The following is a 24,795-nucleotide window of genomic DNA, read 5'->3' on the forward strand; positions in this document are numbered from 1 at the left end:
TGTAGGGATGTATCTTAAATTAGAAAATTAATTTTCAAAGTTAACAAAGCGAATTTCATTAATAATATTAAATTATGCAGTCAACTAATAATTTTTTAAATTTTTATTAGTTTTAAGGCAATATTTTGAAATCTTTAAAGCAAAGTATCCATGCTACTTTTACTATTAACCCCCCAAAATTATCTCATTTGACGTCTTCTGATTGATGCAAATTTAAAGAAAATGGCGGCAAATCATCAGTAGCATCTGTCAAACTTTTCGTCACAAATAATTCTTTTCCTACACGATCTCGGTGCACGGTTTTTTTGAAATGGGGTATCTGAAGTTGTTTGGCCTTGCCTTAGCAGCCAGCCTTGCGGTGGACCTTCTGTATCTTCTTGTTTTCCGGCGGCGGAAGAGGGTTGGTTCTGTAGAGAAGGCACAGAAAGGACGCGTGATACACAAGGCAGGTCACATATCACATCTGTCGTCTGCAAAGTCTACAGTTTCTTTTGCATTTCATATTTTACAGATTTTAACGCTGTTTGCTTGATCAAAACCCATAAATGATTTTTTAGTGTCTGCTAGTACTGCTACTTTGATGTTTGAAATGAGAATGATAAGAAACGGGTTGGTGGAAAAAGTTGTCCGTACCCGACTTGTGAGGGGGTGGAAAAGGCAGTCTCACATTTTCTGTGTGTAATTACGCCCCCTGGCAGAAAGCGGTAGAATGGCAAGCAGTCGGGTACCCACTGTTGTGTTTTTGTATATCCCAGCCAGAAATATAACTTTTTTCCATTGAAACTTTTCCAACTTATCTTCTGGTTAGCTATCATTTTTCTACTTCATTGTCTTTCATTTCCCCTTTTCTGTCATTCTGTCAGAGTGTCAGTTTCTTGAATTGTACATTGCACCTGCTCTTTGCAAAGGCCCCCCCCCCAAAAAAAAAATCATATTTACATTTCGAATGAAATGTTGCACATTTTCTTAGAAAGCCTGCTGTTTGCATCTATTATTCTTCATATTTATAGCCAACTTATATCTGTGCAGGTGCTGTTTTTTCCAGATGCGCAGGTGTCCTGTCCCCGACAGTCGCAGCCAGGTGGCTGTAAGATGAGGAGATGCAAGTTCACGCACGACACCACTTCTCTCAGTCAGTTAAAACAGTACTTATGCAGGTTTGTGCCCATACTCATTGTCTTGCTCTATAGTTTTGTTGATTGACTAGACTAAAGTAGCTACAATGCTTATAATTTACTGTAAATCTTAAATGTTTGCACTGTTTTTACTTTTGCAGTTTTCATAGAGACCTCATAACACCACAATGTATATTCTATTGGTGCCATGACATGAGATTGCAATTGTAGATTCAAGAAATGAATTTAGTTCGTGAAATTTCCACACAAAACAACTCTCTCACTCTCTTTCTATAAGAACATTTGTCTGACTTTTGTTCTAATGCCATTGTTCCAAACAGCGCCAAGAACACATTAGACTTGTGTGTGTACACGATATCCTGTCTTGACCTGGCCAAAACTGTGGTGGAGCTGCACCAGAAGGGAGTCGTAGTGAGAATCCTCACAGACAAGGAACAGATGGAACAGACAGGCAGCCAAGTATGGTACTTCAGGAGTGAAGGTGGGTACTGATATTCATGTACAATGAAAAGAGGACCATACTAGTAGCTAAAAATTCAATGATCCAGTGAGTCCGACAGACTGCAACATTTCCATGCTGGGTAAACGACAACAGTCAGGATTCGTACTCCCAACCTCTTGGTCCAGAGGCACAGTTGCTAATTACAGGACTACACACAGTATTGTAAATCTAAATGCCATGTTAATAGTTGTTTGAAAGTCTTGTTTTGAGTGGCTGCACTCTCGCTTTGTGTGTCTGAACAGAGTAGGTTGACACTTGACAGCATGTCACATGTGGTTGGAGAAGATTGACAGGCAGAATGACAGGTCAAAAAATATGTTTGAGTCAGACGCAGGAAATGGGGTGAACTGGGGAGCAGGTTGACAGCACAAGGGTAGGGGCAGAATGACAAGAGGTCAAATAATCAGACAAAGATTTGCTTAGATTTCTTTTACTTTTTCTCAGTTTTAAAACTCTGCTATAGGCTAGATCTGTTTTACTCACTAAGTTTTGCATTTGATTTGTATACCAGGTATCCAAGTGAGACATGACAACAGTCCATACTTCATGCACCACAAGTTTGCCATCATTGACAACTCTCTCCTCATCAACGGGTCCTTCAACTGGACGCGACAGGCCATCACCGGAAACTCCGAGAACCTCCTGGTCACCAACAGCCGGCGGATCGTACGGCCGTACACGCAGGAGTTCCAGAGGCTGTGGGACGCGTACGAGCCGGGGAGGTTGAAGAAGAGGAAGGAGGAGTCGGAGAAATTTCTGAAGGATTTGAAGGCTTCAGGAACTAGCAATGGGATATGATAGTGAACCCTAGAGATCTCCTCTTTCTATAATACTAATAATAATAGACAAAATATACCCAAAAATCACTGTACTTGTCCATAATAGTATGATGGGTTTGGGTCAGTCCTTGCATGCTTTCAATTGATACTTACTAGTACTAGTTGTGGTGTAACCTATGGCCGAATAGAAAATACGATGGTTTTAGAGATATTTTGTCTATCAAAGAAAGTACTTGTAGTATCATTCCTTTATCAGTTCAGCTTTAGTAATACACACGCCCCTGTTTAAGTGAAACCGTTCTTGTTCAAGATAAAGCACATTCCCTTATTACCTTGCTTGCATGCAAACCTATAGAGTAGTTGTTGTCTTCAGTGTCAATTTTTTTATAGGATAGTCAACTTTTTTCTGAAATATCATGCGTGAAGTGTATACTTCAAATTTTAAACAGAATTATGATAAAGCAATGGTAGTTGAAAAAAATAGTGTATTAGCTAGCAATTATGTTTAAGCCATGTTAGTAATAACTTTATGTCATATGCCACAGAACTGGTTAGTCTTGGGCAAAAGAGTTGAAGCATGCACATAGCTCATGTTTTTAATTTAAAAAAATGTTTTCACTGAATACAAAGGACTTCTTACATGTTTTAGCCATGTCAGTATCTGACGTCATTACAAGTGTCATTAAACCTGGACCCTTGAAACCCTTTTCTCATTTTTGCTGCACATGGCACGCACTTACCACAGCCCCCTGTTGCAAAAGGGTCAGGATGTGCACAGCCAACTGATATTCATGATAAAAGTTATGTGTAAGCCATGTTATTGTCAGCATAAGCTTCACATATAAAATGTCTGTATACAAATGTACTACATTCATATATGTATATTCAAATTAAAGCAGCACACTGCGTAACAAATACAAGTACTCTTATTAGATAATGGACAATGTTATGTAAATTTATTTCAGTTTGCAGTTGCTGAAAATCATAATTTTCTTGAGCTTGTGGTAAAACACTACTGTTTACAGTCATGACGACTTTGCAGCAGAGAAGTGATCAAGTGAAAACAATGACCTTACACTTTACAGAAATAGTTTTAACATATCAAACCTAACAGTCACACACCTTTCTACTAGAGATTTGACAGATTTCTAAACGACATTCATCTCTTAGATAAATCATACAGAACGATGTATACAAACATATCAGATGTCTTTTAAGTCATACTTTTCCATTCTGCTTCATATAAATCATCACATTTACCAATCATGAAATCAAAGCTTACACAAATCCAGTCTCATTTACTGTACGATCGCTCAGCGATTGTCGTCTAGTAGAAATGGAGTCTTACAGTAGTTTACACCAGTTTTTTCATGAGGGTGAAGTTAGGAGTTCCCCACCCTGTCACAGGGTCCCAGCCCTCCGTGGGACAGAACCCCTGCAGATTAGTCAGCTCATCCAGACAACCTTCGTTACACCCAACTGTCACCTGTCAATAAAAAAAAAAGAAAGTAAATTATCTCCAAACAGAGGTACTTGCATTGGTATGGGGGAGGGCAAAGAGAGAAAAATTCTTACCACTACAAAGACATGAAAACTAGCTGGACTCTACATCTTGGAGATAAACAAATATACCATGGAGCTTCGAAAAATTAAAGGCACACAAGATGTATTGATTTACATGTGGTTTTCGAAAACTGCACTGAAAAGAACCGTACAAAATTTCGTACATTGTATGTCAAATTTTTTCCTGCATTTAAATCGACCTGCTTAGACACATCGAGAATATATTTCCAGATCATACGTTACCTCAAGGGCTGGCATACGATCTGAACGTACATGTACGTTCCTGGCATAATCAATTATAGGAAACATTAATTTTGATGTGCCCACTTTTCGTATGCTCACATGCATTGCATCAGGTTTTTCCTGTACATGCAAATCAAGTACTTACATCATAGAGAAGATCCCAGCCAGACTTGTACAGTAGCGGGTTGAAGAAGCCCAGCGGAGGCTTCCCTTGTTGGAACTTCAGGTCATTTATCAGGGATAGAATCCCAGCAAACACTGGGGTAGCAGCCTGTGGAAGTACACAGAGTACAATACATGTATTAGGAAAGTCACAAAAGTCCCTAAACTGCATACATTTTTTTGTGTGAAAATACTGAATACTAGTATTTACCTCCTATATAAATGACATCCTGTCCAAAGATGGAAAATTTCTCCCTATGCAAAATCAAAAGCCCAATTCATAAATGGATGATTTATAAGGTACTTACAGAGGTTCCAGAGATGAAAGGAGTAGGTATCAGGTCTATGACCACCCAGTAGTTATCAGAGAGGGCTGCGACATCTGGATATGCCCGGCCTGTCGCATTGTAGTACGACTCAGGGGGCAACTTGGTACTCTTGTTCAGATAGGTCTTCACTGCACTTGTCTGTAGTAAGTTAAACAAACACATACTTAACTATTTAAAATTGAAATTTAAACAACTAAGATTTCACACCTCTGTATTTGGAGTTGTCAATTTATTGTCATTCTTGTGAATTTCTCGCTGACTAAGCAAAGTTCACTGTCACTTCTTCACAGCCTGTGGGAAGACCAACTTGACCTCACTTCTTCCAAGTCTGTGATGAGACCACTTTGACCTCCAATTTGACATTTTGCGGTTACACAACTTTCCCTCTCTATTCTTGTGAATCTACGGCACTCAAATAATGAGAAAACACCTATATGTCCAGACCAACACACTGAAAACTTAAGATAAGCCATACCTGATAGTCTGGCATGTCAAAGATGTTACTGAACCCTCCCCCACTGATGTAGTCTGCATCCTCATCCCCTACTTCATATGGTGAGTGGAACATCGTCCCTCCTACTGTGGTGACATAGGGACTGGGGGAAAATACATTAGAAACTTCAGACAGGATACACTGGTATACTATAAACTCTTATCAATGAGCTCTCTGAATAGATAACATTACATTGACAACTTAAGGTTTTGAATCCTCAAAATGTATCTTAAAGGTACCCAAACTGATTTCAGGGCAGTCAAACTAGTGATTTTTTTAACAGTAGCAAGTTGAATCAACCCATGCAGACCCACAACATACTAATGTCTGTGACTAGTGAGGTAAAAATACATTCAGTTGCTGCATCACTACAAATTCATGACACCTCAAGAGATCAAGACTGTCTCACCTGGAAGCAGGAAAGCTTGGTCTGAAGACGTTCTTGTCTTTTGAGACTTCTCGACACCCTGCACCACTGTCACCTGCATTCAATAAACAAAACATTCAGTGTTGACAAAGCTTTATATGTTTTATAAGTGCGATACATACTCTACTGGAAAAAAATAGGCTCCTCATTAAAACTTTTGATACTCACCTGAAGCAAACAGAATAGTGAGTCCCCTGGTCCCAGCCTTCATGAACTCAGTGTTGACCCTCTGCATGTAGTCTGGATCCAGAGAGTCCTCATCATCCCCATAGCTCACACTGTGGACCCAGGGTACTGATGTCATGTTACTCACACCAGTCAGCCACACCAGGAATGGCTCCTGGGACTCGTGACGACCTGTGGGGTAAGGTACCAGGGACAATTATTCTCTGCCTTACATGATGAAAGAAGGGGCACACTCACTCACTCACTCACTCAATCCTCTTGCACGTGGTGCGAAGGGGCACATGTAATCTCAAATTTTGATTTTGAGAGAATTTTCAGTATTGTATTTACATTCTAAACTCTCATCTTAGAGATCCAATATTTTCAATAAATTTTGTACCTATCTCTAGTATAATCAAATACTGTCCACTAGTGTTTGTAGTGTTAAGGTACAGGTAAAACAGATACATACATTGTATTTGGGTCCAGAGCTGCACCTACTAGAATTATACCAATAATACTGATACATTTTAAATTACCATTCCAACAGCGATTCCATTGGTCAGCCCTAGAAGTTTGAATGTGTATCAGCTCACATAATATTGGACCAATTATTGCCAGAGTGTGTCTATTACCATAGTGTTGGAGGCTAAGGTGACTGGTTTTCAGAGTGACAGAGAATCTTGGACTGATTTCATAGTGATTGAGAATGACCCTGGCTCTCGAGTTACTACAGTACCTGGTAGGTACATAGCCCTACAATGTGTATAACACATACAGACCTGCAGTACTCCAGAACCATGTAGAAATGTTGGCACCACTGCTCATGATGTACTGTACATCCAGACTGGCCTCCAACCCTGCACCCCCGCTGTCGGGACCTACCACCTTCGCTGTCTCTGTCATATGAGGAAAACCTCCCCCATACACACGCATGAACTCTTCCAGATCAGTGGCATGATAGAACTGCTCCAGGAACTGCGAAGATCAATGTTATATATATTTGTATCAAAAATATTTGATGCAGTCATATTGGTTTAAATCTTTAAATATAAAATGAAGCATAGCCTAAGAAAACAAGAATAGCAGGAAAATAATATGTTAACAGACTGTAATACACAATGTACTGTATTAATGTATGATAGAAGAAATATTCAGATTTTACATGGACTTCTAGTGAAGAATTTCTCACAGAAAATGACAAGGCATGCACACCACCTTGCAGAATTGATGCAAACTGCAGCTGCATGTACATGGCATTTCAAAGACAGTTGATCTTAAATTAGTACTTACCTGGGCTACAGCTTGGGCATTTTTGGGATCGGAGCCCACGTCAGTTTTGGACAAGTTGTACCTTTCCCGGATGATGCTTGGATACACCCCCAGGTGAAAGTTTGGTTGGTAATTCTTCTCTTTCACCTGAAGTTTGAATCCGGAGGGGAACCTGTGGACTCCACCAACTAGAGAGGGGTGTGGGGGTGGAAAGGTGAAGATGAAAATTTACAACCTGCTTACTAATTGGGTAAAGCAACAAGTACATGACCCTCAGAATGTATGTAAATAATACATAATTTGTATATAATACAGTCTAAATGTTTTTCTTTTTATTTATCTATTGACTTCTATTATACCATCATGCAAGTTACAGTAGAAACATAGAAATTTGGCCGAAATTAATATCTTACCAAAGTCCAGATGGTTCTTGAGATGTCTGGGTACGAGGTATTTTACCTCAGACCTGATGACTGTTCTTTTCCCATCTGTGTACCTGTGAAACTTTACTCCTCCCAGCAGCCTCTCTGCTATCCTAAAGATAAAAAAAAAATGTCATGTACACCATCACACTCAGCAGGGTGATTAAAGACTTTATTGTTTCTTGGGTATAATCTGTGGTGTGTATTTGCTTAACTTTTCCTACAGTTGGGTGGGATGAATTCCCTAACCACAGACCACAAAAGGTGAGACACAGAACATAAGGTCTGAGAAGCTTACTGGGAGCTGGCAGGAATTAATCTGGAAGTCTGTATAGTAAACCAGGATAGTGAGTGAGTGAGTGAGTCTGTTGTCCGGATGTCGATGGGAAAATGCATGAGAGATATAAACACAGAAATGATAATAATGAAGCAATAATTTACCAAGAGAGTGATTTACCAAGAAATTCACTCTCAAAATATTTAAGAGAGGTATGAAGTCTCTGATTTCTGGTTTACCTTGCAGACATGGAACACTCCACAAAGTCCCTTGAAAGGACGACCCTACAGTCTGTGACCCCTGACCCCTGCAGCCATTTTCCCACAGTCTCTACAGTCTCCTTAGACGGTTCCACCAGTGAAGTGACGTCTTCTAGACTCAGGTACTTGCCTTCAGTCAAGAGAGAGGAAATGCGAGTTACTGCAGAGTTTAACTCACTGAAGAGCTACTCTTCTACTTGTCAAGATAGATGCAATGTACTGTATTTATAAACATTATGCTTAGGTACAGTGTACAGGGGGAATTCCTTATGTATAACACACTGTAAATGCCATATATTTTAGCTTGCGATTTATAAAATTTTAATGTAGACAAACCATATTTTTCATTGTCCGGGTCAGATACCCTCCAGAACAGGTCCTCTAATTGGTCCACATTCTGCTGTTTCAGGGCAAAGGTCAACACAACACTGTCACTGTCTCCAACTCGCTCAAGCTGCTTCCAGCCATCAGGAACTCTGATAAAATAACCAAATAAATTGTAAGTTAATATCTTTCAAAATCTATCTTATCATATTAATACAACTACTATAATGCATACAGTCATGTAAATCATTCAGTGACCACTCCCTCCTTCCTTGGACCAATGGGAATCATCTTTACAAATTACATGGGAGACATCGGCAACCAATGGCAGACAACTATCTAAAAATGTACGTTGTGAATAAATTGCACAACATTCAACCAATGGTACTCAGCTTTACCATATTAATTACCAAATACCTATGAATGAATTGAACAACATTCAACCAATGGCATTCAGCTTTAAATAATACATCCAACCTTGTGCTCTGGCCCGGCTCCAATTGCACGCCGTTGAAAGGCTGTGAAAGAACGGCGGAGAATCCCGCGAACACGACACACACTCCCACGGCGGCTAGCATGGCTCTCGGTCCCGTGTGCAGCGGTCTCAGGATCCAGTGGTGAAGAATTCCGAGCCTGTCTGTTTAATACACAACTAATGGGCATAGAATGGAACAGCACACATTAGTACTGGCAACAGCCACTGTTATTAAAGCAAATTAAATGCTCTCTTTAATACCACTTGCAACGAAAACTAGCTGAGCCGTCATTTAAAGAAAAAAAAAAGAGGCTTAGCAACCAGGGAAAAAAGGAAAGGAAAAAGAAAATTTCTGGTTGTGAACATACATGTAACGGGGGGTGCCCTAATTCCGACCTATGTTCCATGCAAACGCACAGACCTTTGGTAATAGTTTATCTGACCAAAAACCCGCGCAACATGAGACATAATATTGACAGATAAAGATTACAACGATTAAAGCTGTACAGCTGTGTATTTCACTTGAGTGTAGCGGCTTGCACCCAAGCGTAATGGTTCGCGAAACGCACGGCAGGTTTTCGGTCATTTTGCCGGTGGAACGTTCTATCGCAATAGGGGTGCCCTAATTCCGACCTAGTGTTTAACACAGGTCGATCTGAGAAGAGAGTTTAGAAATTATAATACACAAATTATGACTAAAACTATCTACAACTGCTTTTCTGTCCCAAACAAGTCCTCTTTTTACTATTACGCGACTTGCTCCAAAGTGGCTGTTTGAAAAGCAAAACCTGCATTTTTGACACGCTCGTCAACCCACGAACAAGCGTCGAATTCACACAGATTTTTCACTCGTCTGTTGTCGGAGTGTACGAACTACAACAAACTTTGTGAGATTACCGATATCAACACAAAAACTTTGTCCATTCTTGTGGTTATTTTTAGGCACGTGCTCCCATGCATAACGCCGCAACAAGGATTTTTCAAACTAGTTCGGTATTAGGGATGGGTCGGAATTAGGGCACCCCCCGTTATATGAGTGGACAATAGTTTTGACAAGATCTGGAACCTTTCAATGGTAAAACATAATATCTTATGTCTGTCCAGACTAGAAGGAAAAATTTGATAGGACAAAAAGAAGTTCAAGAACAATTTGGTTTACAGTCTCTTGTTATTTCTTACAGAACTATCAATATTTAGTAATTTTTACTTTTGCACACTGATTTTAAATTGAGCATTATGACGTGTATACTATGTAACGTTATATTATGATTTACCTACCAAACAACCAATCATAGTGTCGGTGGAATAATTTATAATGGCATTATGTAGAATAAGTATATTATCATAACAGCTTATGTCATTGATTCTTCTCAGAGCAAAAAGGGAACAAAGAACGCCATGCCACTTTTTTCTTAGGCAGTTTTTGCTTATGTGCCAATTCGCATAACGCAAAACACTACATATATTTCCAGCTGCGCAACAGCATGTTTTGCATCCTCCAAAACAGCTCAGCTCTTTGCAAATCCCTTCAAAATGTCCGCAGCACAAACTCAACATGATATACTGTATTTGCTCACCTGGATTTTGGGAAACTGCTCCGTATGACTTCGCTAACAGTCCCATCACATGATCTTGACTCAACAAAAACCACGGGACAAAGACGAGAACTGCCGATCAGCTGATTTCGCTTGGAGCGTAAAGGTCAACTCCGGTCATGACCTTTGACCCGGATGTTGATGGTAAATTTCCCGCGAAACTAGTGATAGTTTCGTCTTGCAGTTTCATAATGACATTTATTACGTAATCTGGTTCGAAACTTTGTTCTAGAACCGCTTGCTAAAGATTACAGCGGTGTTTCAGCATTGGAAGGAAAATGCGTTTCAACACTCAGGTATTTATGGGCGTTTACGGTTTCATGTTACGTTGTGTTGTTCCTTCAGGCCTTCACATATCGTACTTACATTTGATCACTCTCATAAAGCAATAGAAAATCTTACATTCAAATCTAAACAAAGGAAAATTTACTTTGGCAGGTATATGGCAGATATTTGTTGTCCGGAAATATTGTTTTGCAAGCCAAAATTTTCTACCCCCAACCAATGAAGTTAAAAGTCAGACACAGGAAATGGGGCAAACAGTGCGGGCAACTTGAAGGTGATGAAAACCCAGAATACTCCCTGGGAGTGTAAGATCAATTATTTCTTGTTCCTGTTCCAGTGATTAGCCATGGCCGAATCAAAGGATGAGACGTCCTCAGCTTGCAGCTCTGAAGTTTGCGACGAGACCCAGTTGTCAACTTTCTTGGAGAGTCTAAACAAGAGTCGCAATGAGGAGTACCTCTGCGATGTGGTGCTCGTAGCAGAGGACAAGCGCTTTCCTGTTCACAAAATCGTCATCACGTCTGCAAGCGAATACTTCAAGATCATGTTCTCTACCGATATGAAGGAGAAGACACAAGAAGAAGTGGTGTTACACGGAGTGACAGCAGAGGGTTTAAAAGTCATCTTACAGTTTATCTATACCACTAAGGCTGTCTTGACAGCTGACAATGTACACGAAGTGCTGGTGACAGCACATCATTTTCAGATCTCCAAGCTGGTCAAGTGTTGCGAAGAGTTTGTGGCGAAAGAAGTCAAGGTGGACGAAGAGAACTGGGATAATTTGGCACAGATTGCTTCCCTGTATGACCTTCAGCATCTTAGACATGCCGTGCATTGTTATCTGTTAGAGACAATCAACAAGTCAGGAGAAGGTGTGTCATGTTTTGAAGATAAGCTGTGCGATCTACCAGTGGAGCAAATTGAGCTACTGCTGGGGAGTAACGAGATTGAGAAGTTGTCAGAACTTCAGCTCTTTCATTTGGCGGTACGGTGGCTTAAACACGACAGTTCGCATGAGAGTTTTGCGAGTCGTGTCATAGAAAACATCAGGTTCGTGCTGATTTCGCGGGCAGACCTGACCTGTCACGTGGAGGCAGTTGACTTCATGATGGAGGACGTGAGATGCAGACAGATGGTTGCCGACGCCGTATCGTACTTGAGCTTCCCGTTGGCTATGCCGCTACTGCAGACAGCCAAGACACAAGTACGCGCAAGTCAGACCATGCAGGACATCCTTGTCATTGGTGGAGCAAGAGGAGGTGTGGCAAGAAACACTGTCTACCGACTTTCAGAAGGCAAGAGTGATGCCTGGCTTGTCGGACCAGGTTTACCCCAACAGTATGCGGTCAGTCACCACGGTGTTGCAGCAATCGACAACTTCGTTTATGTCATAGGAGGGCAGACTAGGACAGACCCCACTGGGTTGTCAACGACAAACAGGGTGGTGAGATATGACCCTCGTACCAACACGTGGATCGAAGTTGCGCCGTTCATGCAAGCGAGGGCATGCTTCGCCACGAGCGTACTCAACGGATGCATATATGTAACAGGAGGCGGAAACTCTTATGAGATTCTCAACTCTGTAGAAAAGTATAACCCTAAAACGAACAAATGGTCGTTTGTGGGGAGTCTGTTACAGCCGTGCTACGCTCACGCTAGCGTTGTCCTTGACAATAAACTGTACATCAGTGGTGGTGCACGAGATGGCAGGTTTCATAAAGACGTCTGGGTATACGACCAAACAGTAGACGGGTGGCAACGCTCCCGGAACATGAACTATCGGAGAGGATGGCATGCGATGGCGGCCATGCAGGACAAACTTCTCGTGATGGGTGGTAAGACGAATGAAAATGAAAACTACCCGAACATGAGATTGGGCTTTCACACCATCCCGCACCTCGTTGAGTCTTTCGATCCCGCCAGAAACGAGTGGACCGTCATGAAACGGCCGCTCATCCACTCGCAGTGTGAAGCTGGGTCAGTCGTGACGGACTGTGGGATCTTTCTCGTCGGCGGGTACAGTTGGCAGAGCCAGGAGCCAATGAAAACAGTGCAGGTGTACCGCCCTGATGAGAACACCTGGTGGTACTACAAGAGCCTTCCTGAGCCACTACAGGGGGTCGGGGCCTGTGCAGTCACCCTTCCTTCATGAATTCTAACCATTGGCAAGCAGTGCTGAAAAAACAAACAATTAAAGACCTCTTTTTGACTCAAGGTTATATAAAAGACATATAGGATGCCTAGGTTATATGAAATGCTGTATGCAATGGTTGCAAAGTATGTGTTCCGGCACTGTAGCAAACACAGTGCTATCCCACAAATACATGTATACAAGCTATGTATGTTTTGGACATTGAAAGACATGAAATTAATTCACAGTAAACTACTTAAAAGTACTAGGGCTGGTTATTCTTAGTACTGTATGACGCTTATTTCAACAGTGCACCTGTCCAGTAATGAAATAATAAATTGATACATGTATATTTCTAGCACTCATTGTAGGTAACTAAATGAAAGTACTAGTACGCCAGAATGAAAGAAAAGTGAAACTTTTCAAAATATTTATATTGTATACTGTAACAGTATACTGCACATGTATATCTGTTCCAGTTTGCAAACTTCCATTAAAATAATCCTGTTCCCTAAATTGCTATCAATGTGTCTCTCCTCTTTGTTCTCTTAAATTCTTTATGAGATCCAAAATATCAAGTTTTGCAGAGCAGTATTCTATCATATCTAACTGTAATGCACAATATGGTACATGTAGTGTTTCAGTTGACATAGTTTTCACCTCCTATGTTTAACCCATCCTTTTTGTCCTTTCCATCTCACATCTTCTTCCTCATTTTCACTTTCTGTATCTTCTTTACTGTCCTCGTCTCTTGTTGAGGTTGCACTTTCCTCAACTTCACATCTGTTCTCCTCATTATCAGGCTGTGCGTCTTTTTCATTTTCTTCATTCCCATCTTCTTCTTCCTCTTCTTCCTCCTCTTCTGAGCTGTACCAATCAGTAAGAAAGATGAGTGAGGAATTATTTCTGTTTGTTTCACGCATAAACCACCTGTAGATGTAACACACCAGTTTTGAACACAGTAAGTAAAAGCTGCATTATAAGACCAGACTGCAAGCTTTTGATTCACCCACACTGGGAAGGACCACTGCTCATGTACAAATGGTATATGCCATATTCATAGCTTGCCTTGCTCTATACTAGTATTGAAAATGTTGTATATAACATCTATCTTCTGGAAAGGTTGGAGCTTACAATATGTGGAAAGGCCTACATGATAACTTACCTTGACTCTGGGAAGTTGTACACTGGTCTGTTGGGATTGTAGTGCTCTAGACTCATGTCCATTTCAGCAGGTTCTGTTGTTAAAAAAACATTGACACATTATACATGACTGAGACAAAACTTTGTGGTAAGCAGATACAAAGACTTACAAAGACTGAAAGTGAGATTAAGCACAGAATAGACATTTTGACATCTCTAAGATTAGTTTATAGAGCTGAGATGGCATGATTGGTCAGCCACTTAATCTAATTTTGAGATAGTTGATATGATTGGTCAGTCATTTTGATAATCTTAGATGGATACAGTTCACTTGATTGGTCAACTACAGTTGCTGTGATTGGCCAGCCACTTGAATCATTTCAGTGATACATGTAGCTAAACTGATTGGTCAGTCACTTGAAACATTTTAGAGATAGTTGACCTAGTTGATAGTTGATAGTTCAGCCACTTTAAACCATCATCAAGAGCTAGTAGACCTGATTGGTCAGCTGCTTCCTGCTGAAGTTTTTCCATCCAATCCTGCTGTGCAGCCACTACAGCAGCCCCGTCACTGCAGGCAGCATATCTGTCCAACAGTTCCCTGTTCACCTCCAGAAAACCTTTTCCCCACTTGAACTTCTGCAGGCACTTGAAAGCGTACTCCTTCAAACCTGACAAAAACAAACAATGAAACAACAATTGTTAATTGAATTCTTACAAATAATTCCTGATTACTAATGTATATATATAATTGGACAGCACTGCAAATTGGACCCTCTATGTCAGATGAATTCCCCTGGCCAATAAGATTTTTTAATGGCCGACTTCTACATTTTTTTCAGCCTGCAAAGGAGTCTGGTGGATGCTGAGTAGTTCCCCCATCATATGCCTATAACATAATCTAAGTTGTTACATTCAACTTTAAATCCATGTACATGTAGTCTCTTGACTAACAGTTTTCTTGTATACAAAACAAGTAACTGATGCTGTAAAGTGCCACTAGCACTTACCAACTATGTAGAAGGTTGCCGCAAATGCCTCCACACAGGACAGTTTACAGGGCCGGCCATAGTTGATGGGGTTGGCAGCTACCAAGTAAGGCAGGAGGCGGGGGTAGCCTCCCCTCATCTTCCCAAATGGAGTCTCCTCCAACTTAGCCCAGGAACAGTCCACTACAGCAAGGCCACTGTGGAGCACGATCTCCCTGAAATACAGGTTATTACATTCATATATGGAAGTATTGTTTTGGGTGGCTGGGCTGTAATGAAAGTGAAATGAACAAAATGAAAGTTACATTCCATCAGAAATTATGAACAGTTACTTACGATAATCGTAAGGCAGAAAACTTCTATTTCTAAAAAGTATTACAAAGTAATAATACATGTATAACTACATGTTTAACATGTATTGTACAATTGTAATATAATATAAGGACAATCAGCGTATAACAACAAAGCCCTCACCTGTCCTGAGGTGAGACACACCTGGTCCCTACAGGTGTGAGGATGAGACCTCCGAACCTCTGAGACAGCTTCAGTGTCCTGACATAACCCAGTCTCTCCAGCTTCCTACCAGTGCATCTCTTGGGGTCACAGTGGTTCAGGTCCCACATCGCCATGGCAACAGGGATGCTGTCATCTGATTGGTGGGACTGAGATGTTGCTCCCTCTGATTGGCTGAGGTCCTCTCCACCTTTTACAAGTTTTAGTAGCAAAAAAAAAGACATATGCAATACATGTAGTTGACAACTTATTTAATTATATTATCTCCAAGCAGACCCTTTGACTGCCTGACTCTTTAACCTTCTGCCTGTCAATCTGCCCCTACCTGTGTGCTGTCAACCTACTCTCACGCACACTCCCATCCCGTCATAATAATCATCGACTCCCTGTCAATCTTTTCCCATCCATCTGCCATCAACAGTACCAGTCTGGACAAACAGACACACAAGCCCACAGTTCACAGTTCAGCCACCCAAAACAATACTTCCACACCCAGGAAAATATTAAACTTTCCTTCATATAAACCACAAACTTGTGTCTGGCCAAGGACGTTCAACACCTTGGTCTGGCCTACCTTCACATGTGTCTCCTCTTGCAGCCTCCTCGACAGCCTCTCTCATCTGAGCCGAGAAACGCTCAAAGTTTCCTTCCTGAAACTTCCCTGCACGTTTCTCCTGTCTGCCGTGTTTTCCAGGCTTCCCATGGCCCTTCCGTTTCCCCATCACGACGGCGATATCACTAGAAAAATCATAAATTCAGTCAAAGGTTTAGACTTGATTTTCACGTGGCTGTATCAGCAATGCTGATGGGTCAAAAGTCACTGGAATCTTCTATGACGTTATTGATAAAGGGGAACTGCCAAATCCTTATGATATTGATTTTCAAAAATTTTAGAAAATATTATTTATATGATAAACTTCAAGCTAATTTTACTATTAATAGATGGAAATTAAATGGTTCTATCACTTTTTTCTGGTATTGATAGATTTTTTTGTTTCTGTTGCCCCCCGCGAAATAATGAACTATTCCTGCCAACATGGAAGTCATGAGACTGTGTTGGACCTCAGTGTTCCTACTTTTTCTGCTTTTACAAGGTAAAATATGTGTTTATGTCAGATTAAAAGTGAGGAAGGAAAGTTCAGAAGTCATTTTACCTTTTGGCTTTTCATTTTACTAGTATTTCCTTATTGATAAGAAAAACGAAACATAAAGTCATCATTTGTTGATTGTGGGGGGGGGGGCGCAAACGCATACGTATGAGTCACTGTATGAGCTAGGTTTTTATACTAGTAGCATGGAGGTCTACCTCCATGCTAGTAGTATGGATTTCGGGAAAAATGTGTTTTTTTTTCAGATGGTCACGCAGAAGACAAACCTCGGAAAATCTCCATGAGGATCGTAGAAGAGCCATCTAATTACGGGTAATGCTATTTTTTCAATAGTGGAAATTCTTTTCATGACATGACGTAATGACACATAACACCTGGCACAAAAATTTATAATAATAGACCCCTTTCCAATCTCCATAATCCTACCGTCTTATGGAGACAAACTATATAACCAGTGCATGAAATCAGAGATGGCAAACTTTAGCACCTTTTTATATGTCAGATACTCATAGTCATACATGGACACACACTCTCTCTCACACAAGGAGAAAAATAAAACCATGTTGCTGCATTTGTTCCTTTTCAGATATGCAGGTAATCAGGCCAATTCTGGTGTGAGGACACTGACTCCACGGGTCAAAGCTTCAAATGTATCAGGTGAGGTCTTAACTATGTTTTTATGCTTGGAACTGCATTTCTTATGATTTTTTTAATTTTACTTTTGGTTGTAGTCTGCTTTTTAGACTAGAGCTGAAGAGGGTGCCATATATTAATAGCAAAGAAAGGAAGAAAAAATTCTTTGTCCCCTAAACTGCACATTTTTTAACATCACTTGTGTATCTTATTTTCCAGGCCCTGATCCTTTACAGCAACTAGCAGGAAGATGTTATTCAAAAGTACTTGGCAAGTAAGTATTTCTGATTAGGTGTTAACGTTAAATTTGTACATGTATTCCTGTATGCACATTTTTTCTCTTGATCTGTTTCAATCAATCTAATATGTCCTGAAGAAATTTGAGCTTAACATGTGTAATAATTCCTTGTATATTTCATTCCACAGTTACAAATACAAGTTCTGCCCATTCCACAATGTCACACAATATGAGCAGAGTCTAAGGTGGAACCCATACAGTGGCATACTGGGGTAAGTACAAGTTACATTCAAATTTCAAACCCCCCTTTTTTAGTTTGAGGTACAGAACTTCTGTACAGAACTTCTGTACCTCAAACTAAAAAAGGTAAGGGTTCAGAAGTATTATTTTATGTGTCGAGCTGGTATCTATTTGTCTGGATAGAGTAGGTTGACAGCACTTTGGTGGGTGTAAGATTGACGGGCAGAATGATAGGATCTGCTCAAAAGTCTATAGAATAGAATGAATGTGAAGGTTCCAGAATTAGTTCTCAACATGGAGGAATTCAGGAAGCTAAAGGATTGCATGCTGCCCAGAGGTCTGAAATGTCTAATTTCTTGTTTCCCCCAGTGTATGGCAGGAGTGGGAGATAGAGAATAACACCTTTACATCCATGGTCATGCCTGAGGGGGATGACTGTGGCAGTAAGAGGAGACAAGTCAAGGTATACTGGTCAACACTTTTCAAAGGCTTTTGATGTGTCAAAACACAGCGAATCTCTGTCTCTTTCAATCTTCTTTCTTCCTTCCTTCATTATATACAATTTCTTCATTCATTCCTCCCTTTCCATCCATCCCTTCCTTCATTTCTTTCTATCTTCCCTCCTTTCTTTAATTAGACTCCTTCCTTCTTCCTTACTCTTACTCCTCTCTAACTTTCTCTCACTCTGTCTGTCTCTCTTCTTCCCTCTTTTCTTCTGTCTGCCTGTCTATCACTCACTACTCACTATCCTGGTTTAGATTATCTCCCTGAGATAAAAGCAATAAAGCAGGTTGTACATTGGCCAATCACAAACATTTTTGCACTCCTCACATCACCTTTACAAGACCTTTCAATAGGTGTAATGTAAACTTACCATTCCCCTTCTAACACTTTGTGATGATTTGTTGATGATCTTTGGTCTCCATGAGATTGCGTCTACCAGTCTTTGGAGGCAGCTGGAAAGAGCAGAAATTGGCCAGATAACATGCCAGGGGAGTTAGTCCACTATAGGAGTACCGTATTGTTTGCTGCTCAATCCTATGACCAACTCCCCTGGCATGTTATCTGTCTATTTGGCTAATTTATCCTCATTTCAGCCACCTCTGAAGCCTGACAGAGGCTCTTTATGGAATACTTATGTTTTAGCTCTTACAATAATGTTTCTGTTTGTACAGGTTTATTTTAGATGTGGGAACAAGAACCAGGTTATGAACGTGACAGAACCGACCACATGTAACTACATGTTAGAGTTTAAAACTCCTCTGGTGTGCCATCCTCACGTCATGTTAGGTATGTTTGGTGAACATCTATCTGTTACTCGATACATGTATCAGCTATTAAAAAATTATATGTATCAATATTGTATGACATGATTTTTACTTCACCAAGAAGGATTGAAGTTTTAGTTTTGTGCTTTTCTGTATAGCTGTGTCTCAGGAGTTCAAATAGAATTACTCTGAAGTCTCCTTAGTCCCTTACTGGTGTGTAGAAAATGCTTACTCTTTCCTCTCGACCAACCACCGCCAACCTCCCCTAACTATCTAATGACTGATCCCTTATTATTTTTCTCCAGTGTATCCAACCTTGAGTGAAGACCTCCAGTCTCAGTGGGACCAGTTAGAACAGGAGCTGTATGAGGAACAAATCACTCAAAAGGTGGATTTCTTTTTTGTCTTGTTAACTCATGAGGTTGTAAGGCCACACTAATTTGATCTGTTCTTGGATTTATTCAGGAAACTTAGGCTTCCAGTGTGATACTAGTAGTCTCAAATGCTACGATAGGAGCCACAAAGGGAATATACCGGGCGGATTTATTAATTCAGACAATAAATTTTGAACTTTGATCAAATCACTGTACAAACTGTAACAACTTGGAAGACAAGAACTTTCTGCAACTGATCGTGCCAAAACATGATCACTTGGGGGTTGATTCCAAATCAGAATGGTAGCTGTACATGTTTTTTCTTTCAAATCAGAAATAAATGAAGTGGGCACAATATATATATAATTAGGGCTGTAGCCAGCACCCGTATTTCTGTTAATTGCAGGGAAAATTTTTAAACCAATCCATCAACCTTGATGGACAAAATTGACAAATACCTTGGAAAAAATATAAAGCACCAAGAGAAACAAGTACTCACAACCCCATGATATGCCTCTCAAAATGTAGGAAATTGCATCCCCAGTTCCTATCTAGATTGCCAGCACACTCCCTCAATCATTCAATCATGAACCTGAGCATTGAGCTGACAGAAAAAGAAAAAATCCAAGCTAGCTAGAGCCCAGCGGCACAACCAGGAACCAAGAAATAACATTAATGTGGTCTCAAATACCATTTTCAATTTTTCTCTTTCTATTTTTCAGGGGTACAAGAAAAGACTGAGAAGAATATTTGAAGCAGCAGGGTACCAACTCTCACAGAAGAAGCAGGAAGAACTGAAGGCAGCTGTGTCCATTCAGGATAAAACTAAGGATGGGGACTTCACTTCTCTACAGCAGTGTAACGCAGAGTACAAGAAACTGCTGGAAGAAGTAGAAACTCTGAGAGAACAAGTTAAAACACAAGGTAATACAATACATGTATGCAGGTGTTCTAAAATAGGGCAATTAAACTTGCCCTTTATTGAAGTGCTTTTACTATAACTTCTAAAAAAATCGTTTACAGAAAACATGACCAAAAGAAAGGGGCTAGTCCACTGATTGTGGAATGTGTTTAACTCTCATACTCTTTCTCACATGCTGAGTGCTAAGCCGAGAAAGCAGTACATTTGTATGTACCATTTTTACAGTCAAGGTATGACTTAAGACAGAGAATGAACTCATGACAAAATGCACTGTGAGCACTCTGCCCACTTGGCCATTACACCTGTTATACTGTGTCTAACTGTGTGATGTCTTCTTTTTTTTTCAGAGGACAAGTTTCAAGATGAAGTGGTCTTGGAGGATCATGCCTTGGACTATGACCTAATGGATGACTATTTGTGAGCAGACCTGTATGAAATAAGAATATGTTGATTTAAAATGGACATATATTCTGCATTGCTATACAAAACCGATATGAAGGAGTCAGCTTAAAAATGATTCAAAGATAGACTTATTAAAAAGTAATGATAACTGACTTACTGAGTGTATATTGCCACCATGTTTGGATGTGAGTGGCTCTTTGCTGTCAATTATTAAGAAACAACACTGTGTTAACATGGTAGTTAAACTAAGTGTATTATACAGAATGTATATAAAATTGAATGTATATTTTGTTTCCGCTGAATGGCTATATATAATCAGCTATTCAGGGTTTAAATTTCTTTAGAACATTGTGTAATGAATTCATCATCATCATCATGCCTCCTGATTATGAATTGGTTATTTGAAACTCTTGATGGACATAGTTTTGGATAGAAGAAACAAGATATTGTGGAAAGACAATAACTTGCATGCAATATATAATTTTTTAAATACATGTAGAATGTGGGAATGTGGTGGTCACACCCAATGTTTGGACACCCCTATGTTCCTACATAAATATATTTTTCAGTATTTCTGGATATTGACATACCGTGTTTAAATTGACTAGGTGAAGGTGTCTTTATTTTTAGCACACATCTACAGAAGTAGCTAGTGCAACTCCATGGAAAGTGATTGAACGTCAATTGAAGTTGTATCACTTAATAAAGATGAGAAAAGAAGAAACTGTTTCTGTGCAATTTATCATCACCACATCAGGTTTGATGGCTAATTAATTGGTGTACAATTTTAATGTTCATTGATGAGAGACAATGAACTGTAATGGGGAAGCCCAGGCCCACATTCACAAGCCCTCACCTGTACATTGTCTCTAAACCAATGCTTCCACCCCCTCTTGTAATATGATCACGTCCGTCTTTTGTCCACCAATCAGAAGTCGAGTAGGCTTGTTTTGACCTTTGTCCCCTCATCACTCACTCACTCAGTCACAATGGCGGACTCCAGGCCAAAAGAACATTCCTTGCGATCTAAACACTTGGACAATTCCCAGTGTTTGAGGCATTCAGAGCGACTCTCCGCTCGCGAGAGAACCGTGGCTACAACTAAGGTGCCTACTGGAGAGATTAGGACGTTACGATCGAGGGATATCCGCCCGGAAAAAAGAGAGGAATGCGGTATGGTGGGGAGGGGTGGTCAGAGAACAAAGAAACCCACCCAACCACCAACCTCCCCCGTCCGAGTTAGCGCTAGGCTGAAGGAAAACACTGCTGCTACGATCCCTCCTCTTTCAGCAAAGCACGGGAGACGGTTTTCTGAGACGGATGCATCGCCGTACGGCACCCGCAAGAGGAGCCGAAGTTTGGGGGCCAACCACGGAAGTACCGGCCCGAGCACCGGCGAACAAGCCTTCAGGATAGCGACAAGGTTACGGGAGAAACTGTCCGCAACAAGGGCTACGGTCACGGACTCTGACCTCCACCCGGGCACCAACCTGCGAGCAGTGGTCAGCCTACAGAAGCTGGAGTGTCCAGCCAAGGGGAGAGTGACCACCACCACTACAACAACAACTGACCAACGTAAATCTTCTACTACTACTACCTCCAAACACAACGGTATCTCAGGTACAAAACTAGACTCTTCCAACAGACTTAGTGGGGATTCTGTGCTAGCCTCGACTTGTGAAGATCGTAGAAGTGGGCCCGATAAAAATGCAAACCAAACATTGCAACTGAACTGTGTTAAGCGCGAAATAACTGAAGATGATGAAAATACAGAAGAAAAGGAAAATGAGAAACTCGGAACAACATCAATACTTAACCACAGAGTGGAGGAAGAAAGCATGGAAGTTGGCCAACACGAGTCTGCCAACAATAAGACAATAGAAAACACCACACTTCTAGGAGTTAAAGGAAGAAACATGCCTGTAGATTCGAGCGAGAAAGTGTCGATGAACGGTATTTCAACACCCTCACAGTCAGAATCCGGAGGAGAAAGTGTTAAAGAAGAAGCAACAACAACACTCGCCAGTATACCATCTGTTCAAAAGCCGGAGATGCAACAAAACCAGGAAACCAACAGTCAGCAGGATTCCGAAGACAGCCGAATGACGATGGACGACGAAAGCCAGTCCAGCCACTCTTCTGGGAACGACCAGAACTCGAGCGCCAGTCAGAACTCGTACGCGTGCAAGTGGGAACAGTGCGACCAAAGCGTAGCTAGTAGTAGCGACTTAGCGGACCATTTATCGAACGTGCACGCGCGTGAGGAAGGGGAGAAGGTGGTGTGTCTGTGGCAGGGTTGCCGTGTGTATAACATGCCGGCGCGCAGCAGGGGCTGGTTAAGCAGGCATGTGTTACAGCACAGCGGAGACCGGCCCTTCAAGTGTATGATCGAGGGATGCCGCGCAGCCTTCGCCTCTCAGGGAGGACTCGCCCGCCACGTGCCTACTCACTTCGTCGAGCCCAACACCCCGAAATCGACGCCAAACAAGAAGGACGAGAGCCCGAGCAAGAGCACCAAGCGGAAGAAGACACGGTTTCGCCGCCGCGGCTCCATCGTGCGGACGGAGGACTTCTTCGACACGCGGATCATGGACATGATACGACAGAAGCTGGTGACGTTCAACATGATGACGTACGTGGACACGGTGGGGCGCGGGCAGAACGTGGTGTTCCGTAGTCAGGTACTGGGGAGGCGGGTGGAGCCGAGCGGACAGGTCAAGCTGCTGCTACGGTGGATCCCGGAGAACGTCCTCCCGGACGTGTGGGTGGACGAGACAGAACTCCCCGCTCACCAAGCCAAACTGGTGCCGCTCACATCACTACCAGCAGAGGCCCTCATCAGCCTGGACTCCTCTCTTTACAGAAACATCTCTTATGCAAATTTCAGGAAATAAGATAGGAGAGAGAGACTATGTGCCGATTTTCCAGGTTTTCTAACAATATGTCCGAACACAAGGCAGCTCAAATTTCCACAAAAGATACAGATAAAAACAAAAGGTGCTGTTTTACTAGGTTTGCAATGATGAGAATTTCTACTCTTGTTTGTAAATGGTTTCTACAATCTATCTGGTGTATATTTTTATTCAGGGTATTTTTGTTACTTGACAAATTCTGTATTTCTTCTCCTATGTTAAATGTTTGACATTACGTGGTGGAAGTGCTTACTACTTAAGCTTTTTGTTACAAGACTCCTTTCTTTATATTCACAACAGACAAGTGAAAGACTTATATAGAGCTGTGTACTGTACCTAAACAAGTACTAGTAGCCAAATCATAATGTACTCTAATTATTTTTACAAGTAGTAAATTGTCTTTGTATGAACTTGAAGTTTTGCATATTTTAAAAACAAGAAGGTGTTCTGATTTTCAGGTGCTTAATTGTCAACATTGCCATCTTTATGATGAAATTTACCTATTTCTAGTAAAAAAAATGGTATCCTGAAGCATTTATTTTGTTCAGGTACATGTACACCAGATGTTCAGCTCTCGATCTGTACCTAGATTTTTTTACAGGTACATGTACAGGTACAGGTATGGGTATTAGGTACACAGCCCTAGAAAGACATATTTTGTAAAAAAGAGAAAAGGAACAGAAACAATTCTTAAGTATTGCAGTGTTATTAAGTAGAAACTAGACCCACAGATCAAATGTGGTGCAATTGCTGTGATTACGTCTTAAATTATTTTGTTATTCGGTTTCTCTTAATTGTTGCCGACATCTGTTGATTTTGATTTAATTATGTATTTATGTATGCTCGACTTTGATGAAGGAATATGGTTGATAGCTAGCAAAAGAAAAATCAGCAGTATTCTTACTGTCAAACAGTGCCTTGGAGTGCATGTAAAGATTGTAGACTAATTGAATTACTTTATCTGTCAACAGGACCAATTGAAAGATGTTGAGTGTAGTCGAATGTGTACATAACGTGTTTCGCTTTACATAAGATGAGAACCCAATAAGAAGTTTGCACGTAACAGTACAGTCGCCATTTTGGTTGGTTAAACCTGAAAGTCATCTATAAATTTGCATGTGTGTGATGGGCTGATTACCTAACTATAATCACAGATGCAAATTCAAATTCACCTGACAACTTCAAGGTTTAATCATCCAAGATGGCCGACTG

The 24,795-nt window shown here is 40.9% G+C and overlaps 6 protein-coding genes across 6 annotated transcripts; 4 read left to right on the plus strand and 2 right to left on the minus strand.

Annotated features, from left to right (window-relative positions):
* Positions 1-202: 202 nt before the first annotated feature.
* Positions 203-3,102, plus strand: LOC109483396 (mitochondrial cardiolipin hydrolase-like). The gene is made up of 4 exons (XM_019786403.1): positions 203-445; positions 1,030-1,157; positions 1,457-1,617; positions 2,150-3,102. The coding sequence occupies exons 1-4, from the start codon at positions 311-313 to the stop codon at positions 2,434-2,436; spliced, it is 711 nt and encodes a 236-aa protein (XP_019641962.1). The 5' UTR covers positions 203-310; the 3' UTR covers positions 2,437-3,102.
* LOC109483380 (zinc finger protein AEBP2-like) lies at positions 715-24,252 on the plus strand. Its single transcript, XM_019786384.1, has 3 exons — positions 715-719; positions 11,288-11,292; positions 22,531-24,252. The coding sequence occupies exon 3, from the start codon at positions 22,588-22,590 to the stop codon at positions 23,563-23,565; it is 978 nt and encodes a 325-aa protein (XP_019641943.1). The 5' UTR covers positions 715-719; positions 11,288-11,292; positions 22,531-22,587; the 3' UTR covers positions 23,566-24,252.
* On the minus strand, positions 2,988-10,520 carry LOC109483414 (tripeptidyl-peptidase 1-like). Its single transcript, XM_019786425.1, has 13 exons — positions 10,407-10,520; positions 8,832-9,006; positions 8,367-8,506; positions 8,010-8,160; positions 7,485-7,606; positions 7,093-7,259; positions 6,582-6,777; positions 5,803-5,991; positions 5,617-5,689; positions 5,190-5,310; positions 4,694-4,852; positions 4,369-4,494; positions 2,988-3,903 (listed from the first exon to the last, which is right to left on the minus strand). Exons 2-13 carry the CDS (start codon positions 8,930-8,932, stop codon positions 3,772-3,774), a joined length of 1,677 nt encoding a protein of 558 aa, XP_019641984.1. The 5' UTR covers positions 8,933-9,006; positions 10,407-10,520; the 3' UTR covers positions 2,988-3,771.
* LOC109483353 (kelch-like protein 13) lies at positions 10,615-12,976 on the plus strand. The gene is made up of 2 exons (XM_019786346.1): positions 10,615-10,720; positions 11,047-12,976. The coding sequence occupies exon 2, from the start codon at positions 11,056-11,058 to the stop codon at positions 12,859-12,861; it is 1,806 nt and encodes a 601-aa protein (XP_019641905.1). The 5' UTR covers positions 10,615-10,720; positions 11,047-11,055; the 3' UTR covers positions 12,862-12,976.
* Positions 13,338-16,283, minus strand: LOC109483375 (ribosome biogenesis protein TSR3 homolog). Its single transcript, XM_019786378.1, has 6 exons — positions 16,060-16,283; positions 15,447-15,675; positions 14,994-15,187; positions 14,481-14,654; positions 14,006-14,078; positions 13,338-13,707 (listed from the first exon to the last, which is right to left on the minus strand). The coding sequence occupies exons 1-6, from the start codon at positions 16,205-16,207 to the stop codon at positions 13,497-13,499; spliced, it is 1,029 nt and encodes a 342-aa protein (XP_019641937.1). The 5' UTR covers positions 16,208-16,283; the 3' UTR covers positions 13,338-13,496.
* LOC109483385 (N-acetylglucosamine-1-phosphotransferase subunit gamma-like) lies at positions 16,499-22,134 on the plus strand. Its single transcript, XM_019786390.1, has 10 exons — positions 16,499-16,579; positions 16,840-16,906; positions 17,181-17,251; positions 17,447-17,501; positions 17,654-17,737; positions 18,075-18,168; positions 18,881-18,995; positions 19,279-19,361; positions 20,070-20,271; positions 20,617-22,134. The coding sequence occupies exons 1-10, from the start codon at positions 16,522-16,524 to the stop codon at positions 20,688-20,690; spliced, it is 903 nt and encodes a 300-aa protein (XP_019641949.1). The 5' UTR covers positions 16,499-16,521; the 3' UTR covers positions 20,691-22,134.
* Positions 24,253-24,795: the final 543 nt, after the last annotated feature.

The sequence above is a fragment of the Branchiostoma belcheri genome, unplaced genomic scaffold (genome assembly GCF_001625305.1).
Source record: "Branchiostoma belcheri isolate BF01 breed outbred unplaced genomic scaffold, Haploidv18h27 scaffold64, whole genome shotgun sequence".
Taxonomy (NCBI): Eukaryota; Metazoa; Chordata; class Leptocardii; order Amphioxiformes; family Branchiostomatidae; genus Branchiostoma; species Branchiostoma belcheri.

Bases quoted from the DNA above. Each gene is read 5' to 3' on its own strand.
- LOC109483396 (XM_019786403.1), top strand. From the start codon at position 311: ATGGGGTATCTGAAGTTGTTTGGCCTTGCCTTAGCAGCCAGCCTTGCG. The intron at 446-1,029 runs GCAGGTCACATA...ATATCTGTGCAG, and splicing joins AAGGACGCGTGATACACAAG to GTGCTGTTTTTTCCAGATGC. The intron at 1,618-2,149 runs GTGGGTACTGAT...TTTGTATACCAG, and splicing joins ATGGTACTTCAGGAGTGAAG to GTATCCAAGTGAGACATGAC.
- LOC109483414 (XM_019786425.1), bottom strand. From the start codon at position 8,932: ATGCTAGCCGCCGTGGGAGTGTGTGTCGTGTTCGCGGGATTCTCCGCC. The intron at 7,260-7,484 runs GTAAGATATTAA...ACCCCTCTCTAG, and splicing joins CAAGAACCATCTGGACTTTG to TTGGTGGAGTCCACAGGTTC. The intron at 5,311-5,616 runs GTGAGACAGTCT...ATTTTCCCCCAG, and splicing joins CCAAGCTTTCCTGCTTCCAG to TCCCTATGTCACCACAGTAG.
- LOC109483353 (XM_019786346.1), top strand. From the start codon at position 11,056: ATGGCCGAATCAAAGGATGAGACGTCCTCAGCTTGCAGCTCTGAAGTT.
- LOC109483375 (XM_019786378.1), bottom strand. From the start codon at position 16,207: ATGGGGAAACGGAAGGGCCATGGGAAGCCTGGAAAACACGGCAGACAG. The intron at 15,188-15,446 runs GTGAGGGCTTTG...CCTGTATTTCAG, and splicing joins TGTGTCTCACCTCAGGACAG to GGAGATCGTGCTCCACAGTG. The intron at 13,708-14,005 runs GTAAGTTATCAT...TGATTGGTACAG, and splicing joins TACAACTTCCCAGAGTCAAG to CTCAGAAGAGGAGGAAGAAG.
- LOC109483385 (XM_019786390.1), top strand. From the start codon at position 16,522: ATGGAAGTCATGAGACTGTGTTGGACCTCAGTGTTCCTACTTTTTCTG. The intron at 18,169-18,880 runs GTATACTGGTCA...CTGTTTGTACAG, and splicing joins GTAAGAGGAGACAAGTCAAG to GTTTATTTTAGATGTGGGAA. The intron at 19,362-20,069 runs GTGGATTTCTTT...TCTATTTTTCAG, and splicing joins AGGAACAAATCACTCAAAAG to GGGTACAAGAAAAGACTGAG.
- LOC109483380 (XM_019786384.1), top strand. From the start codon at position 22,588: ATGCCTGTAGATTCGAGCGAGAAAGTGTCGATGAACGGTATTTCAACA.